The following is a 20000-nucleotide window of genomic DNA, read 5'->3' as shown; positions in this document are numbered from 1 at the left end:
CCTGTCCTCTTCACTCTCCGCGTACGTGGACCTGAAATCACACGTGACGGTTCTAGCGTTAACTCGTATCTGTCGATTTACTTATACGTCGAATTAATATCTTACCCTCTGATCCAATACCGTCTACGTACTATATTATAATGAACTGAAATATTTCATTATCTTTAGATTTATTTATTTACACTTGGCCTATGTGTATACGTGTATACGTTAGTCTCCATGTATATGTACTTTTTCTATATATGTCTTTCAAATATTCAATTTCTTTCATCTATGTTTACATTTTTCTTACGCTATATCGTTTACCTTTTACGTTTACGTCTGTATTTACGTTCTTTCTATTTATATCGTTGATCGTTCTAATAACGCGTTAAACGTTCACGTGCTTCTGTTTATCTATTACATCTTCATTTATCGAAATTACAACAATCGAATATTATCGAACGAAATTTCATTTACAGACTTTATAGAAATACGTACAAAATATAATTACATGTTATTACGAAGCTTCGCGATGAATGAAACGACATGTTTTAGTCTTTTTCTTTATTTTACGATGTTATAACGAAATTATAGCTCGTCGGTACGTGCAAGTAAACAAGAAAGAAAAAAAAAACAAAAAAAAAAAAAGAGAGAGAGAAAAGAAAAAAAAGAAAAAAAGAAAAAAAGAAAAAAAGAAAAAATTAAGTTCGATAAAAATATCAGAATTTCTAACAAATCACTATTATTATTATATTACATTACATTACATGAATATAAATATTTTTTTTTTTCTTTTTTTCAGTTCCTTCTCTCTTCTAAATACATGCATAATAATACGTATATTACGAGTGAACTCGTATCTATAAACAATCAGACAATTGAAACCTAGTTTGCGTGTTTACGAACGAACGAATAAGGTACAATTACGAGACGAAAGCGGTACTCTATGTAATTCTAATGAGTATCATGAGTTGCCGATAAACACGTCGCTCTCGATAGGTTGACATTTAGTACTGTTCGACGATGTATTAATTCCCACACGGATTCGACGATCAATCGTAGTAGTAAAGTAGTTGAAAAAAATCTCTATAAGAATAAAATACCCAAAGGTATTGCGTTTAAAAGTCAAAGATAACCTGTGTGCAGTTAAATATATATATATATATATATATATATATATGTATATATATATATATATATATATATACACATACGTGTAACGTATGTAATATACCTTTCGAAGAGTAGACGAGAGACAACAGAAGGAGAAGACGTAAAACGACGTTTACGTAAGAAGGATCCGTAATAGTTTAAGCGATAGCTTAGACGAAGTTGAACGTTGATTCCACGGGTTTACGTTGGCAGTAAATATGAGAAATTAACGAAGCTACTACCACAAGGATCATCGGTATGTTTGACTCGGGAGTGTCAAATTTTACGACAACTTTTATTGTCTAGTTACTTTCAGACATACGCGTTAGAGCTTCCTTTAACGAGACTCCGTGTTTCTGAGTTTGCGACTATGAGAATGAGAGAACGAGAGAATGAGATAGAAAGAGAAAGAGAATGAGAGAAGTTGGGAGGAGCTCAGAGGTCGGTTAAATAAACGTCCGTTACGATGGAAGGAATCTCTTCTAGCGAAAGAGGTAAATCCTTCCGTCTCGATTCTTCCTGCTTTATCGTCGTCGTTCCCTATCGAACGCAAAGATGCGAGAAGAAGAAGGAAGAAGAAGAAGAAGAAGGAAGAGGTGGAAGAGAAGAAGAAGGAAGAGGAAGAAGCGAAGAAGGTGTAAGAGGTGGTGGTTGAGAAGTAGGATGAGAGGAGGAAGCGAAGGACCTGCCACAAACGACTCTATCGTAAATCAAGTCGTATTATTATTGCCGGCAGTACGAGTATCTCTTAAAGTCGATTCCTCTACACAGAGAGAGAGAGAGAGAGAGAGAGAGAGAGAACAACCATGGACACCCAACGCTCGTACTTACTTACTTTCGACGCAAATATATCCTAGTTGTGCGTTTCTACTCTCGTAGAAACCCCTCTGTGTTTCCTCCTTTCCTTTTCTCATGTACCACGAGACATAGACCATTTAGGTATAGGAAAATTACTCTTAAGCATTGCTATACAACTGTTTTCTTTTTTCTTTTTTTTCCACGTTAATTTTTCTCTTCTTCATTCTTCTTTCTCTCTTTTTTTTTAATTTGCTACGTCTTTTCGAATTTCGACGATGACATCATAACGATCGATAATCGATTGAGAAACAATCAAATATTCACGATGAATTATGACTACTGAAAAGTTTTCTCTTTTTCTTTCTTCCTTTAATTTTTTTCTTTTTTCTTTTATAATTTTAAAATAATTTCGAAAATTTTCTCATTCATTTATTATTACATATAGACCTGATTGTAATTATTGTACAATTCATTTTTCTAACGTGTCGTAATCATGTAATCATTTCTATTCTTTTTCTTTTTTCTTTTCGTTTTTTCTTTCTTTCTTTTTTTTTTTTTTTTTTCTTTTTCGTTGTCGTTCAAGTACGTACATGCACACTGTCGTATATAATAAGAATGCAATTATTTAATTAATAGAAACGTTATTAACTACACGCAAATAGTGATCGTGTACGTAGTACGAGGCACAAAATTTTATTATGTTAATGAGAAGGAAAAAAAGAAAAAAAAAAAAAAAAAAAAAAAAAAATGAAAAGAGAGAAAGAAAAACAATCACGCGAGAACAAACACTGGTTCCTTTTTATTCTTCTTCTCTTATCTTTATTTCTTTTTTCCTTGCGTTCGTTCGTTCCTTTTTTTCTTTTTCTTTTTTTTTTCTTTTTTTCCTTCTCCTTTTATCCTTTTCTCGTTTAACAGAAAATATCGTAGTTAAAATCTTATTGGCTAACACGTTATAATTCCTATCGAAACTAAGCGATCTTGTTTTCCACGTCCCGCCGCTCGAATACTCCTCCATCATGGCGATCCCCCTAACGCTAATAATTCACGGTGTAAACACGCCGTGCCGATCGGTTTGCTCTCTTGAGTATAGAACGTTGCGTTTTGCGGTACTCACGGCAGTCGGTCTATCTCGTTCTGGTAATTGCGAATAAATCATATCGTAACGATCAACACCGGGTATTATCGATTGCTACGATCCGGCACGTCGAGAAAAGATTACGTAGAACCTTCTCGTGAATATCGTTTTACAAAAGAGAAAGAAAGATAGATAGGTAAGATTGGTAGATAGGTAGATAAGTAGAAAGAGAGAGAGAGAGAGAAAGAGAAAGGGAGAGAGAGAGAGAGAGAGAGAGAGAGAGATATGTTCAAGGCAAAGTTCAGTATACGATGATGAAAGGGAGAGGATCATCTTCATCCTATTTGATATCAGTAAATAGAAGTAAAGCTTTTCGAACGTTTACGAACTAAAAACTAAAACCTTTTCCCTATCGATTTGCACAAATCATTCTGAGAAAGCTAAGAAATTGATAATAAAATGAATGAATCTAATAGAATCGAATAGAATTGAATTTTGTTGATTGAAGTTGGTAATAAAGAAAGTGCATTCGTTGAAATCCTTTCTTCTTATAGACAAGTATACGTAGATAAATCTCTTTACAGGGGGAGGAGGGGGGGCGGAGGGGGAGGGGAAGGGGGAAAGAGAAGATATTGTTACATTTGTTTCTTTTTTCTTTTTCTTTCCTTTTTTTTCTTCTTTCTTTTTTCTTTCCTTTTTTTTCTATTTTTTCTTTTTTTTTCTTTTTTCATTTTTCCAACTCAATGATAACGCGACTATAATAAATATCATAATCGATATCAAAGAAATTAGACCGTTAAACGTGACCGTGGAAAATTTGTTACGTACACATTTATTACGTTACGTGTTTCTTCTTATCGAGGAAAGGAAAAAAAGAAGAAGAAGAAGAAGAAGAAGAAAAAAAAAACAAGAAGAAGAAAAGGAAAAAAGAAAAAAATGTTAAACCACGCTAATCATGCTCAAAGTAAAATAACGAACGATCCTGATAATTCGATCCTCGAGAACGAGATTCATTCCTGTCGATCGAGATCGATTGGGTTTCTAATAGGAGGAAGAGAGGTAGCAAATGAGGGATCACGAGGAACACACCAGGAGGATCCAAGGAGTTACAAGCAATGGTAGCAACATATCAACCCCCTTGGCAGTTTCTACGGTGGAATGACTGAACTAACGAACAGTCGGCAGTCTAATTACTTAAGCGAAGTAGTCTCTAGTTGTCGGTAGCTGGAAAGGAACATCAACGCGTCGAGGACGTGAGAGAGTGAGAGTGAGAGTGAGAGAAAGATAGAGAGAAAGATAGATAGATAGATAGAAAGAGAGAGAGAGAGAGAGAGAGAGAACGAGTTCTATCCTTCTTGCTTTTCCTACCCTCTTCCTTCTCCTTCTCCTCCTCCTCCTCCTCCTCCCAATCTCCTGCCGCCTTAACGCAGTACCGTCCTTCTCTACTCTCCTCTTCTTCTCTCTTCTTCTCTTTCTAACGCCCTATCGTTTAAGGAACAAACGGAGACGAGGGAGAGAGTAAAACCAATAACGCTAAGATACCCTCCCCTCTTCGGTAGCACTTTGCACCACTCGACTCCAACCTCGAAAGTACCTCGCATACCAACGACGAGGAGAAATACTAATTTCCTTCTGGAATAACTCTCTCTATCTCGCTCTCTCTCTCTCTCTCTCTTTCATACACTCACACACACACTTTCTCTCTCTCTCTCTCTCTCTCTCTCTCTCTTTCATACACTCACACACACACTTTCTCTCTCTCTCTCTCTCTCTCTCTCTCTTTTTCTCTCTCTTTCTTTTCCTTGTTTCTCTCACTCTACTCGACTTCTCGAGTTAGACGTCAATCGAACTTCACTAGATAGTTGAACTATTAATTTTGTTTTTTTTTTTTTCCTTGACGATAGAAAAATTGTATTTTATAATTTCTTTTTAGTCGATCATTTTTTTCTTCATCGAAAAAAAACTTCATCTTTGTTGACCTTCACCATTCTTCTCTTTTCTCTCTCTCTCTCACTCTCTCTCTCCTTTTGTTTTCTTTTGTTTTTTTTTGTTTTTTTTCTTATTAATCGATCATCTTCTCCTTCATCGATAAACAAATTTATCTTTTTCTTTATTTTCTCTTTCTTTTATTTATTTTCTTTTTTCCGTCCCTTTCTTTCCTTTTCTTTTTTTTTTCTTTTCTTCTTACCTTTTAATTCTACCAATTGACTTATTTTTCCCTTTTATAAAGCTTTCGTGAAAGCTTTTTTTCGTTTTGGCTTTTAATTTCTCTCCTTTTTTTCCTTCGCTTCTTTTTTTTCTCTTCCTCTTCGTTTTTCCTTTTTCTTTTTCTTTTTCTTTTTTTTGCTTACAACGATCAAATATCTTTTATCCGACGAATGAAAGAAGAATTTCAGGTGAATATCGTGGAATTAAAAGTTTCGTTTAGATTTCCTGTAAGAACTCTAGCTGCGAGTCTCGCGAACGAGTTGACTTTTTCGCTCCCTCGTCACGTCGCTTTCTTCTAATTGCCCTTTCACCGTTGGTCGTCGTCGTCGTCGTCGTCGTCGTTGTCGTTGTCGTCGTCGTCGTCGTAGTCGTCGTAGTCGTAGTCGTCGTAGTCACTGGCTTTTAATTACCTTTTCCCGCCCGTCGAGATGAAAACGTAAGGAACGGGAAGTATTGTCCGAGATTGATGACGACGATTTGTCGTAAAGCGATGTTAGAACGGGATCGTGTGCGATGAAAGAAAAAAGAAAAAAAAAAAGAAAAAAAAGAAAAAAAAAAGAGAAAAGAAAATGAGGGGAAAAAGGAAAAAAGAAAAAAAAAAAGAAAGAGAACGTAGAACGTGAATTAAAAGAAATTAAGCGGGACAACGTCAACGATTAGGTGAGTTTCTAGTTAGCGCGTGCTTCTCAAGATTCTCTCTTTATCGCTCTATCTCTGTCTCTCTCTCTCTCTCTCTCTCTCTCTCTTTCTCTCTCTCTCTCTCTCTCTCTCTCTCTCCTTCTATTTTCTTTCGAAGAGAAGCGATTGACTTTTTTTTCCAGTCGTTAGAATACTCGATCGATTTAACTCGATGGATCTTTAAAGTACCAATACCGATACCGATACGAGATGGAAGAAAAGGAAAGAAAAGAAAAGAAAAGAAAAGAAAGAAAGAAATAAATAGCGTCCATTGCGATAGATCGACTTGGCAAAAAAGTATTCTTAAATAGGAATACACGGAGTATTTCTCTTAGGAGGTGAAGGTGATTAGAAATGTTTTACGATCGAGGGAGAGAAGCTGTAGTGGATTCAAGGATTGGCTATGAAAGAAACATTTAAAGATTCCCTTTTGGAACAACAATGATTTGTCATATTTTCGATTTTATTATCGAAAATCATATATTTATATCTAAATATATATATATATATATATATATATATATATATATGATATAATAAATATATATTAAAAATGAAAAGTATCTCGTATTATGTTTTTTGTCTGATCATACATATATATATATATATATCTAATAATTTTTATTCGTACATTTTTATCAATGACGAAAATATAAATATGATTATCATTCGAATAAGACCATAGGATAAATTAGATTTATGAATATGACATTAAAAAATTTTTAAGATTCTTATTTATTAAGATACTTCGAAGTTAGGTGCAATTATGCGACGGTCGTGCGAAGTAAGTCGTATTTGTACGAATTGCATCCTTCTATATAAGTATAAAGATCTCTCTCTCTCTCTCTCTCTCTCTCTCTCTCTTTCTCTTTCTGTCTCTTTAAGTCTATTTATCTTTATCTCTATCTCTATCTCACTTACTCTTAAAGTGCCACTCGAGTTGCCCGTCACGTTCCTTTTAATTACATCCGCCAAGCATCGACAGATACGAAACATCGTCGTAAGATAGAGAGACAACGAAGGTAGAACGAAGGTAGAACGAAGGTAGAACGAATGTAGAACGAAGATAGAACTTGACAATTCATTAAGGATACTCTGTAAGCAGCAACTGAAACATATCGTCATTGCAAAGTGGGACAGGTGGTGTATACTGATCCGTTTAAGGATATCTGCATCTTTTCGAGTAAAACTATTATCTTTTAATGCCGTTCGAACGGGTGTGAAACGTGATGTTTTTGTTCTTTCAAGGAAAAAAAAAAAAGGAAAAAGAGAAAGAGAGAGAGAGAGAGAGAGACGAAAAAGAAGAAAACTTACCAAGTAAGAAATCTATTATTATGTTATTACTATTATTACTATTACTACTACTACTACTACTATTACTACTACTACTACTACTATTGCCATTATTATTATCACTATCTTTAATGGCGATTATTATAAATAATATAAAATTAATATTGAAAACAATGGTTGTATATTATAACGGTTTAGGTATATGTATATATGTATATATATATATATATATATGGATCGAATTAATATATTTATCTAATATCGGTTCTTGAACGAAAATCATTCTAATATTTCTCTAATATTTTCTTTTTGATATCAGTGTTCTTTTATTATTTGTTTTGCCTTTTTTTTTTTTTTTTTTTTTTTGTTTTTTCTTTTCTCGATTTAAAGGATTTATAATGAAAAGCAGAGAAATGCGTTTTAATGGTATTAATCGATATTGTATCTCGTAGCGACGTAGAAAATAAATTAAACGCAATGATAAATTGGAAATAATTTGAAATAATAGTCTACAATAAAGTGTTTCTTGAAATGAATTTAACGAATCGATTAAGAATAATTAATTTATCTATGTTTGTTGATTATAAGAGAACACCATTGGCATAATCCATGGTACTTACATTGGCCGACGATAGAAATTCTAATATGGATATTACAGTAAATCAACGTGCTGGAATTTATAACCGATAATTATTATGCTCGTTAGAAGGTAACGGGTTAATGGAATGATACGATGTAAGAAGAGAAGACACGTCGTTAAGTCGTTAAGATCCAATGTTGTCGTACAATGATGACGACGACGATGATGATGATCATGATGATGATCATGATGATGATGATGATGATGATGATGATGATGATGATGATGATGATGACGACAACGACGACGACGATGACGATGACGCGTTTTACTTCAATTTCTTGACGATTAATTAGAATACATTTCAATTTCTTCACATGATACTTCATCGCGAATGTTAAACACCGATAATGTTCGCGATCTTATTTTAAACGGGCTATGATTTTTCATATATTTCCTAACGAATGATTAATGACTGAATAATTATATTAATTGATATCTTCTTGATTATAAAACTCGAATATTTTACTTTTTATAATTTAATCTCATTAAATATGACAGATGGAAATTATTAAAAAAAAAATATTTAATCGCACGTACACGCATAAAAATGAACTCCTCGAATATTCTACTTTTTTTTTTATTTTTTATTTTTTATTTTTTTTTTTTTTTTAATTTAAGTTGATTAGAATGTGATATAGAAAAAAATAAAAAAATAAAAAAATAAGTGGTAAGATTTAACTACGTAGGATTGAATTCCTTAGATAAATATACTTTGCAGTTAATAATTTCAGTTAATTGAATATGACATAAGAAATGTGTTAAACAAAATTTAACTATGTAAAATTGAATTTCTTAAATAAATATATTTCGCGGTTTAATAATTTGAGTTAATTGAATATGACATAAGTAATGAGTGAAGAAAATTTAACTATGTAAAATTGAATCTCTTAAATAAATATATTCTACGATATTAAATAAGTATATTAATAATTGGAGTTAATTGAATATGACACGGACAAACACTGAACAAATTTAACTACATATCTATCATTTAATTCCTCGAAATAAATGTATTCGACATTCTATAATTTAAGTCGACTGAATGCGACATAAAAAAAAAGAAAAAAAAAAAGAGAGAGAAAGAAAAAAAAAGAAAAAGAAGAAAAGAGTAAAAAAATTCACCTATGCAAAACTGAATTAATATATTCAACTTTTCGAATAAATATATTTTACTTTTCATAATATATAAGTCGATTGGATGCGACATAAGAAATGAGTGAAAAAATTTAACTGTATAAAAAATTAAATTCCTCGAATAAATTTGTACATTATATATTTTATAATAGAAATTAATTGAATGTGACATAAGAAATGACTAAAAAAATTTATCTATATATTTACGATTTAATTCCTTGAATAAAATATATTCTATCTTTTGTAATTTAAGTTAATCAATGGTGACAGAAAATGATCGAACAAATTTAACTATATATATATATATATATATATATATATATATATATATATATATATATACAATTTAATTCCATGAATAAATAAATTCAAGTTTTTATAATTTAAGTTATAATAGAATGTGACGTAGAATATGATCGGACAAATTTAATTATACACATACAATTTAAACTTGAATAAATATATTCTGCAGTATATTATTTGATTTAATTGAATAGGACGAGTAAGAAAAAAAAAGGAAAAAAGAAGAAGGAAAAAAAGAAAAGAGTGAAAAAAATTTAAATATGCAAAATTGAATTGCTCGAACGAATATATTCTAGATTTAAATAATTTAAGTCACTTGCATGCAACATGAAAAATGACGTAGCAAACTCAATCATACATCAACGATGTAAAAGCCCTTGAATTAAATTCCACGTTCCATTAAGATAAATTTTATTTATTTTAAATTAATCATTAAATTAATTATACTTTTTACAATTTAAATTTTTACAATTGAATAGGAGATAAGAAAAGAAAAAAAAAAAAAAATGAAAAAAGAAAAAGAAGGCGTGAAAAAAAAAATTGAAAAGATGTCATTTGAAAGAAATAAATTCGATTACTCGAAACAAACGATACTCCACTGTTTTTATAACTCGATTGCATACGATAGAGGTAAGTGTAAAAAAAAAAAAAAAGAAAAAAAAAAAGAAAAACAGAAAAAAAAAACGAAAGAAAGAAAAAAAAGAAGAAAAGAAAGAAAAAAAAGAAAAAAAAGAACAAAACGAAACTGTTCACCCAACAAATTTAACTCTATAAAAAATGTAATTGTATGAAAAAGTAAAAACATGTACTAGACCGACATAGTAGTAATCGACAAAATCGAAATAGTTTCTAAGAACGATACAATCACGTACTTTACAACGACGAAAAAGATTCTCTCTATTTCTCTCTCTCTCTCTCTCTCTCTCTCTCTCTCTCTCTCTCTCTCTCTCTCCTACTTTTTATTATGTTTAGTTGACGATCACGAAGCAAGCCATAGGATAAACTAATGTAACAATTAAAGACTATCGCACATTTTCTTTCTCTCGAACTCTCTTAGTAACTAGAACGATTAACGATTATCCGTTGCAAATAGTTGCGCGATCGTTTAGGAAGACTCGTAGTAGTCGTCAATCGAGTTGTCGTTTCCGTGAATCTGATTTCTCTCTCTCTCTCTCTCTCTCTCTCTTTCTCTTTCTACTTCTCACCCTCTCCATCCCTCCTCTCTCTCTATCCTCCTCTGTCTATCTATCTATCTCCGTCTGTCTTTCTATACCTACATAAGAGAGTAAAATGTACGTAAGTATTTGTATGTTCTTAGATACCTACAAATACGTACATACACATATACATACATACGCACATACAGACATACGTAAATACATACGCGCATACATACGCGCATACATACGTACATACATACGTGTATCCCAAGTTGAGTGGAATGAGTTGAGTGCAGGAGCAGCTCGTGAGTTATGACTGCGACCATTACTTGAGACAAACGAGGCTAAGCATGTCGACACACACACAGGAGGCCTGGCCGGCCTTCTCGATTCTCCCAAGTCATTCTCGATTCTCGAGAATTACTAAAGAGAGAGATAGATGGATAGATAGAGATAGAGATAGAGATAGAGAGAGAGAGAGAGAGAGAGAGAAATATATAGAAAAAAGAGAGAGAGAGAAAGACAGAAACATCGTCGAGCCTTCACCGAGTTTGATTCTCGATCCACAAACTCGATCGTTTTAAATTTATTTTGATTCTAAGAGGAAATTACTTCGTTTCGTCTATTTCTCCTTCTCTCTCTCTCTCTCTCTCTCTCTCTTTCTCTCTCTCTGTCTCTTTCATTTTATCCTCTCGTTAGAATCATTCGTAAGGCAACGATTCAACATGATTCTAATTAAAATCAAATATCTCGTTATCATAGTTAATGTTAATTCAATCATTGAAGTCGATATTGAAAGATTCAACATTCATTTTCCTTTTCTTTCCTTATTTACATATATATATATATATATATATATATATATATATATATATATATATATATAATAAAAATAAAGTGGACCTTACGCAATCCGAGAGAGAATGGTCCGTTTGAAAAAGCTTACGTTCTCCGTAATCCCATTTCGTTAAGTACAGTGAATGGATAGACAATATCGTCTATTTTTCTCTCTCTCTGTCTCTTTCTCTTTCTCTTTTCTCCCTTACTCTCTCTCTCTCTCTCTCTCTCTCTCTCTCTCTCTTTTTCTCTATCCATTTATCTCTTTTTCACAGTATTCCCTTTATATGTCTCTGTTTCTGTTTCTCTAATCATCGTGGCTCGTTACTTACTTCGTCCTGAGAACAAAAAAGAATAAAACATACCGATTAAAAATTATATCAATTATTTTCTCATAATTGGATTTTAAGGTATATCAAGGTATATGATTGGATGATGAGTATGTGGCGGCAATGAGATGTATAGGAAGGGATGAAATAGACAATAAATATCGCGAATTAATGTTTTAAATAGATCATTGGTAAATTTTCTATTAATCGTCGTATCGAAAAGTGGCCGGTTTTCGTAAAGAGATTTGAAAATATTTTTTTTTTTTTTTTTAATGAACAAAAGCTCTCATTATATTATAACATTATATTACATATTATATATATATATATATATATATATATATATATATGTATGTACGTAGGTAAGTACGTACGTATACGCGTTTGGATTCTTTTGAAGTGGCTCGTTAAGGTGCTCCTACTCGAAGAGAGAGAACCTATGAGAGATCGTACGAAAAGTAGCCATGCCCCGTAGCAATACCCATAACCATAAATAATGACCATTGATTGGTCACTCGTCGATCGTTACTCGAGTGTACGTGACTGCGTTTACGTTTCCACGGGTCGTTAACTCGTTTCCATTAAGGCGCGGTCTTGTCTCTCTCTCTCTCTCTCTCTTTGTACATATATATATATATATATATATATATATATATATAATTCTTTTTCCTCCTACAATTCTCTTTCTCTTTCTATATATATATATATTTTTTTTTCTCAATTCAATTTCCTTTCGAACAAGATTGGCGAATTTAACGTTGTCCGAACTAAATTCTCAAAACTTTAATACCCGATAATCGAAAAATTAACGAGTGGTAGACCAGCTCGATAAGAAATCGTATAAATGTATCTACGTATGCATGTATGTATGTATGTATGTATCTATGTATGTATGCATTTATGTCTAACGTACGTGTGTATGGTGTGCGTTAATTCGATGTGGAATGCGCGGTTTAAATTTAGAATAAGCCTCAGCAATTTGCTCTTTCCTTTACTCCTTGATGTTCCTTTACTTCTTTCTTTCTTTTTATATGTATATATATATATATGCGCGTGTATGTGTGCGTATGTGTGTGTGTGTGTGTGTGAGAGAGAGAGAGAGACAATATGTGTGTAAGTATATGTGCGCGTGTGTGTTCGTTTTTTTCTCTCCCTTTTTTTCCTTTCTTTTTTCTTACTTTATCCTTTTTTTTTTCTTTCTTTCTTTCTTTCAATTAGACCTACCCCAAATAGTAAAGGAAATTATCTACGCGGTTAAAAGGCAAGATAAATAGCGAACAACACGTGTTTCTCAATAAAAATGGCGAAATAATTGCTCCGAGTTTAACGGAAAATTTCAGTTTAGCGAATTGTTCCTTCGTAATAAATTAAATCCCGCATACTACTTGTCCATAAGATCGAATAATGTTATTTCTACATACGAACTTTCTTTTCTCGTGAAAGTCAAAACTCTCGCAAATATATTTATCTCGCAAATATATTATCTTCTTTGACGTAATATTTTCCATTGACGTTTCCGCGACGAAAGAAAATTAATTTTTCAATTTTAAATTTGCCGCCGTTTAGATCGCGTTAAATGATTTTAATCAAAGATGTCGGATGATCATACTTTCTCTTTCTCTCTCTCTCTTTCTCTCTCTCTCTCTCTCTCTCTCTCTGTCTCTCTCTCTTTCTATTTTTCTCCATTATAACTAATACAATAATAAATTGTTGAATAATGAAAAATTTTGTAAAAGCTAATACCAAATATTAGAATTTATTATAAGAAAATAGAAACGATTTCTCTCGATATAGGTTAGAAGGATGGATCGATAAAGAAGAACGCGGAGATCGTTTAGAAGTGATCTATGATGATGGTCCAGTTTTCGCGACATGTTTTTATCTCTCACTCGCGTGGAAAGCCGTCGTATAAGCCCATTAACCTTGATGCCAGATCCCATAGAATCTTCTCGCTCCTCTCGTCATGTTAAACCGCACGTATATACGTAACTATACAGATATATATACACCGAGAGAATGTCAATGTCTTTCGTCATACTAAATATTATTATACGAAACGATGCGATTATTTTCTTATATATATATATTAGATATATTGTATAAGTATATCAGATATATTTTATGTACATATATATATATATATATATATAATGTATATATGTATGTATGTATGTATGTAAGGTCGATGTCTAGTCATGACAATCAATTTCAACTCGATAGTAAAAACAATTGGCGTATAATTTTTTGCGAGGCGCTTAATTCTTTTTCTTTTTTTTTCTCTCTCTCTCTCTTTTTTTTTCACTTCCCACAACGGAGAACAAATCGTCTCTCATGCATTATGCCTTTTCCCACTTATAAAGTCTTATTTTGATTAATGATACCTATGTACATAATTTCTTTCTAAGGATCATTAATTATTTCATTACGCTGGTTAATTTTCACGTTTATCTCGACGACAAACACTCCTTTTCTTTTCTCCTTTTTCCTTTTTTTTTTTTTCTTTTTGCCATGTTTACTTATTTATTTGTTTTTTTCTTTTTTTTTTTTGCAACTTGTTGACCCTCGTCTGCACGTCCATTTTTTTCTCTCTTTTTTTTCTTCTCTCTCTCTTTTTATTGTTGTTGTTGTTGTTGTTGTTTTTTTTCTTTTCAAAGGAAAAAAATACGGAGAAGAAAGAAAAGCGACAATGTTAATTATCATTTTCTAATGGATAAACATTCCGATCGTCGTTCAACAATTTGTCGAGTAATTTCTTATTGATTTTCAATTTTATTAGGTTAACAACGGTTAATTTTCATGGAGGGAAAAAAAAAGAGGAGAAAAAAAGAAAAAAGGATTATCCCTAATAAGGTTATGTTCATTGGTCTGACTTCTTTATGGGTTACTGCGTTCACACGAAGTAATGATTTACCTTAAACCACCGCTAGATGTTAGCACCATACGAATCCCGAGTAGCTAAGGTAACATTCGACTACCCCTTTCGTCTCTCCGCACAGCCACCCCAACCCTTCATCCACCATCCCACAAGCATAATCCTCTTTCCTTATTTTTCTATTTTTTTTTTATTGTAATATTCAAATTCTATTGTTTCCTTTATTGATCATTCTCGACGTACAATTATGAGATAATCGAAAAATTTCATATTATCTTAGTGTTTTTACGTAAGGTTAGTTTTATTTTTTTTCTTTTCTTTTTTTTTTTTACATAGAAATTCGCATTAAATTATCGTCACAACGTTAATTCGTTCAAACGACAAGAATGATTAGGATGAAAATTCGAATAGACATTTTTGACTAAAAAATATGCGTTTGAACGCATTTTTATGAGATAGTATTACGATTGAAATAATTTCTTTTTTTTGTGTTTCTTTTTTTTCCTTTTTTTTTTTTTTTTCGTAAATATTATAAGTAATTATCAAAGCTTAGAAATTCAAATGATCTACGATAAATTTTCGATTTTGTAATTTATTTTTTTATAAAGCTCGCAAAATGAAAAATAAAATTTGATGATTATTAAGAAATAATATTGATGATTCAAGGAAATTGTGATTGATTTTAAGCAAAAACAAAGAAAAAGAAAAAAAAAGGAAAAAGAAAACAGAGAATATTAAAGAAGATTCGAAAGGTTTTTTGTTTTTTTATTATCGTTCGTTATATGAATCGATCTTCGACGATTACGTAGATTCCAAAATTCATGATGTTGTTCGCGTAATCTTGTGTAAGAGAAAAAGGGGGAAAAAAAAGAAAAAGAAAAAGGAACGAAAAAGGAAAAGAAAAAAATAAAAGAAAAAAACAAACCGAAAGAAAAAGTTGAAATTGAAAGTCCTATTTTCTATTTCCCGAAGGAAAGAGAAAAAAGAAATAAAAAATGAGAATTATCTCCGTCCGCATCTACGGATTACTTTCTTTTAAAAATTGACATTTTCTTTTTTCTTATATATATATATATATATATATATATATATATATATATATATATATATATTTATAATTTAGTATCTATGTTCGATATGCAGTAGCGAATGATAGAATTAACATAAGATTAACTATGATGATAATTATAGAGTATACTTTTCATCGGCACACGTAACTGTGTGTAACGAGCGTGAAATCGGAAAATCGCATTTATGTATATAAGTTGTCTGGAAACGAAAGTAAATAAGTAAATAATACATACTTCGTTAAAAGGCGAGTCTCGCCTTCTCCCACCTTTTTCTCTCTCTCTCTTTCTCTCTCTCTCTCTCTCTCTCTCTCTCTCTTTCTCTCTCACGCACATTCACTTTCTCTCTTTCTATCCTTCCTACTCGAGCGCCATTTTGTCGACCGTGCGTGTATCATTACGCAGGCGAACGCACCGGGTAAACTTCGAGGAGCGAATAATAATTATTTTCACATTTCCAAGTTTCCCCCTCTGTGAGATAGTTAACGTCGCTTTTAAAGATGTTTTCTCGCTGGCAAAGACAGGTGGCGAGGAGAGTGAGAAGATAGGTGGGAGGAGGGCTCGAGGGGTCAGGGGGAGAGGAGAGGGAGGGGACCAAGACATCGTGTAATTACGCGTTCGCTCTTATTATACGATTAATATAACTTGCTGCTGTTAATAAATATAGTATATATATATATATATATATATATATATATATATATATATATACAGGTATAACACAGACACATATACACACGCGCATATATTTACGTTAGATGCATGTAAGTTTGTAACGTGCGTGTAGAAAAGTTTAGCAAAGTGGAGGACGATATAGGTCGGATAGGGCATCTTCTTCGTCGAGTTACAAGTTTTCTATTAATGTGCGTGCGTTTTACTTACGTATACATATTTCTCTGTGTTCTGTGCTCATTTTTGTATTTGTATGTACATGTAGGTTGATAGGTAGATAGGTAGATAGGTAGGTAGGTAGGTAGGTAGGTAGGTAGGTAGGTAGGTAGGTAGGTAGATAGGTGAATGTGTGTATGTGTGTGTGTGTGTGTGTTGTCTTTTTGTGTGCGTGTGCCGCGTGCTACGATTTAACGAGCGGTTAGCCTCGTGTACTTATACCTACTACGTACGCCGGTGTATCTAGTAATCGGATCTAGAGTTAAGCCACGATCGGCCGTGATCGCGTGAGCCTTGACTCTCTCTCTCTCTCTCTCTCTCTCTCTCTCTCTCTCTCTCTCTCTCTCTATCCCTTTTTCTTTCTCTGTCTTACTCATTCACTCACTTCCTTTCCCTCTTTTTCTCTCTCTCTCTCTCTCTCTCTCTCTCTCTATATATATATATATATATATATATATATATCACACACACTCTCTCTCTGTCTCTCCCTCTCTCTCTTTCTCTCTCTCTCTCTCTCTCTCTATCTTTCTTTATTTTTTGCTTGCTCCTACCTATCGTACGATTTTATCGCCTCCACACTTCGCGCAGACTTCTCTGCAAACTTCAAAGGATAAGAAAAAGGATAAAGAAGTTGGTATCTTCAGGTATAGGCGATGATTGTTAAAATTGTAGTGTGTGTACTATCTCTTTTTTCCCTTTTTTTTTCTTTTTTTTTTTTTTGTTTTTTCTTTCTTCTTTTTTCTTTTTGTTTTTGTTTTTTTCTTTTCCTCTTTCTTCGCTTCGTATCATTGAAACAAATTCGTACGACGATATTAATGATATGAATATTATAAAATTGAAGTTTCTTTGTAAAATTATATATCAATGGATTGAAACGTGAATGTTTATAATTTTACGATAATAATAGATGACTCTAATGGGTTTTCAATTTTTATTACTGTATTTTTACGTCAGTGTATCTAATATATTTATTTATTTATTTATTTATTTATTTATTTCTTTTTCTTTTTTTTCTTCATTTTCGTTCTTCATTTATTGACTTCAAACACTTCATCGAAATGAAAATAAATTTTTTTTTTCGTTCTTTAGTATTATGCTTAGTATGATGCTAATAATACAACGATTACGATGATAATAATAATGATATATACTCTAATGATTATTCAAATTCTATTAATGCTTGTATATCCATTTATTTTTTGTATCGTTTCTTTATCTTCATTTTTCATTCAATAAGGCAACAAATGTTTCAATGGAATATCGTAAAATTGAAGTTTTTTTTTTTTTTTTTATATATACATAAAATTAGCATTATCAATGGATTAGCATTATACTGATAATATAATGATGATAAATGTTCTATTAGTGTATAAATGTGTATGTATGTATGTGTGTGTGTGTGTGTGTACGTGTGTATATTTATTTATTTATTTTCTTTTTAATCATTATTTTTCATTGATTAATTTCAAATATGTCAATGAGGTAAAATAATAAATTTCTTTCTCTTAAAAAATCATTTTTATATGAAATCAATGACAGTACTATAATAATTAATATTATAATAACGATGATAATAACCGACGATTAATACCGTTGTGATTGTCAAAACTATTATTATTAATATATTTTTCTTTCTTTCTTTCCTTTTTTTTTTGCGTGTGTATTCTCTGTATTTCCATCAATATTCTCAAATGTTTCGATAAAATAAAAATCAAATGTTTCTTTTTATTATCGTTCGTAAATATAAAAATGAACGACTATACTACGATATCAATAATATAATAACAATAATATTATGACGATTAGTAATAAAAATAAAAATTAAAAAGTTTCATTAGTCCATGTTTTTTTACTCTTTTTTTTTTCTTTTATTTTTTCTTTTCTTCGTTTTAATAAAATAGAAATAAAATATTATCTTTATTCGTTTTTCTTTTTTTTTTTTTTTCAAATCGATCTCACGATCAAATGAATGACTATAATCCAATACTAATAATATTATAGTAATAATAATAATAATAATAATAATAATAATAATAATAATAATAATAACAATAATAATAAAAATAATAATAAATGGAGCTCGATTCCTGCGATGAATCGATCCTTTCGGAATGTACGGCAATTAGTAGCATCCTAGACAGTGGAACCGTTCTAATCTCCCTCGAGGGTTCGCGTTGGAAACGTCATCCTGTCGCAAAGACTGACGAGAGACGTCCCTTCCCCTAGCCCCTAACCCCTTCTCCACCTCTTCCTGCTAGTTTTCAGCCCTTCCGCCTTTCTCGAGCAACTCGGTAAAGTAAACTATCCTGTGTGTACGACGTATGTGTATGTTAGAACGACGAACGGCGACAACTACGACGACGAATTTGCGAATATAAGATAGAGATCGTAAACGATGAGGGATTTATTATTTTAATTTAATTATCAATTGATTATCAACGATATCGAGTGATATTTTATTCGTTTAATTTTTGGATTTTTGTATTTTTTTTTTTTTTTTTTTTTTTTTAATACACGAATTATTATTTTCTCGCAAATTTTCAGGCTAATTCTTTCGTCACATTGATAAATTACGAGCGTTGTTAAAAAGATCACGAGAAAAGATATATGATCGATCTTTAAAATCGCCCAAGGACTTTTACCCGTTCACTTTGAGAACAATTTGTCTCATCCTATAGCTATTGTATTTGAGTCATAGCGATTTTTCTCCTTTTTTTTTGTTTCTTGTTTATTCGATGACGTACATAAAATATGTTTTCTATTTTTCTTTTCTTATCTTTTTTCTTGTTTTTTTTTTTTTTCGTTTCCTCGATTCGTCGAACGAATTTTTCTTCTACACGTCAACGAACGTTTTTTTTTTATTCTTTTTCATGACGACGAATTTTTTTCGATAATTAATTTTATCGAACGACTTATAGAAGATATTTTTTTTTTTTTTAAGTAATGTAGAAATTTAATTGAGTACGCGGAAGTAGATTTTCTGAGTAATGATAAATGGAACGTGAAAAACGAAGAGCGACAGGAACCGAGGGGAGAGCGGGTAGTTCACGAAGAAACGTATCTACAAAGCTTTCGTTCGGATAAATATAGCCGTTCGGTGAGGAACAATAAACGGTGCGTGCATATTCGATGCACTTGTAGAAGCAGTTCCGTGGATCTTCTTCTTAAAGATCATTTCAAAATCACAAGCTTATTCTACATGTTCGATTAATTTGCAAGAAAATTTTCACGATCTTTATTAATATTAATACAAAAAGGAAAAAGCCCGTACATTTCTGAACGGTACGTGTATATATTGATGTATATGTATGAAAAAATTATTAATGCAAAAATAATTCTTCAACGTCTTTCGAAAAAAATATTCTCCTTTTTATATCTATAATTGATAATTTTCAAAATTGTTTCAAAAAAAAAAAAAAAAAAAAAAGAAAAAAGAGCAAGTACGCATAACGAATAGTTTCAGATTCGAATCTACGCGAATAAAAATAAAAATCCAACTGACTATGATATAATATATACAATCAAAAAAATTGTCTTTTCTTTTTTGTTCTTATTTATCTTTTTTATTTCTTCTTCGTAAA

The 20000-nt window shown here is 31.6% G+C and overlaps 1 protein-coding gene across 1 annotated transcript in view; it reads right to left on the bottom strand.

Annotated features, from left to right (window-relative positions):
- Positions 1 to 20000, bottom strand: part of LOC118445065 (homeobox protein E60) — a 66100-nt gene that overhangs the window by 2415 nt on the left and 43685 nt on the right. The window contains exons 2-3 of the mRNA XM_085655675.1: positions 106 to 130; positions 1 to 31 (exon numbers count right to left, since the gene is read on the bottom strand). The exon at positions 1 to 31 is cut by the window's left edge and continues 2415 nt beyond it. Of these exons, the coding sequence (XP_085511801.1) occupies positions 1 to 31; positions 106 to 130 (56 nt within the window). The remainder of the gene's footprint in view (positions 32 to 105; positions 131 to 20000) is intronic.

The sequence above is a fragment of the Vespa mandarinia genome, chromosome 3, assembly GCF_050613455.1.
Source record: "Vespa mandarinia isolate Hongniang chromosome 3, ASM5061345v1, whole genome shotgun sequence".
Taxonomy (NCBI): Eukaryota; Metazoa; Arthropoda; class Insecta; order Hymenoptera; family Vespidae; genus Vespa; species Vespa mandarinia.
This window is presented reverse-complemented; position numbering and strand designations above follow the sequence as displayed.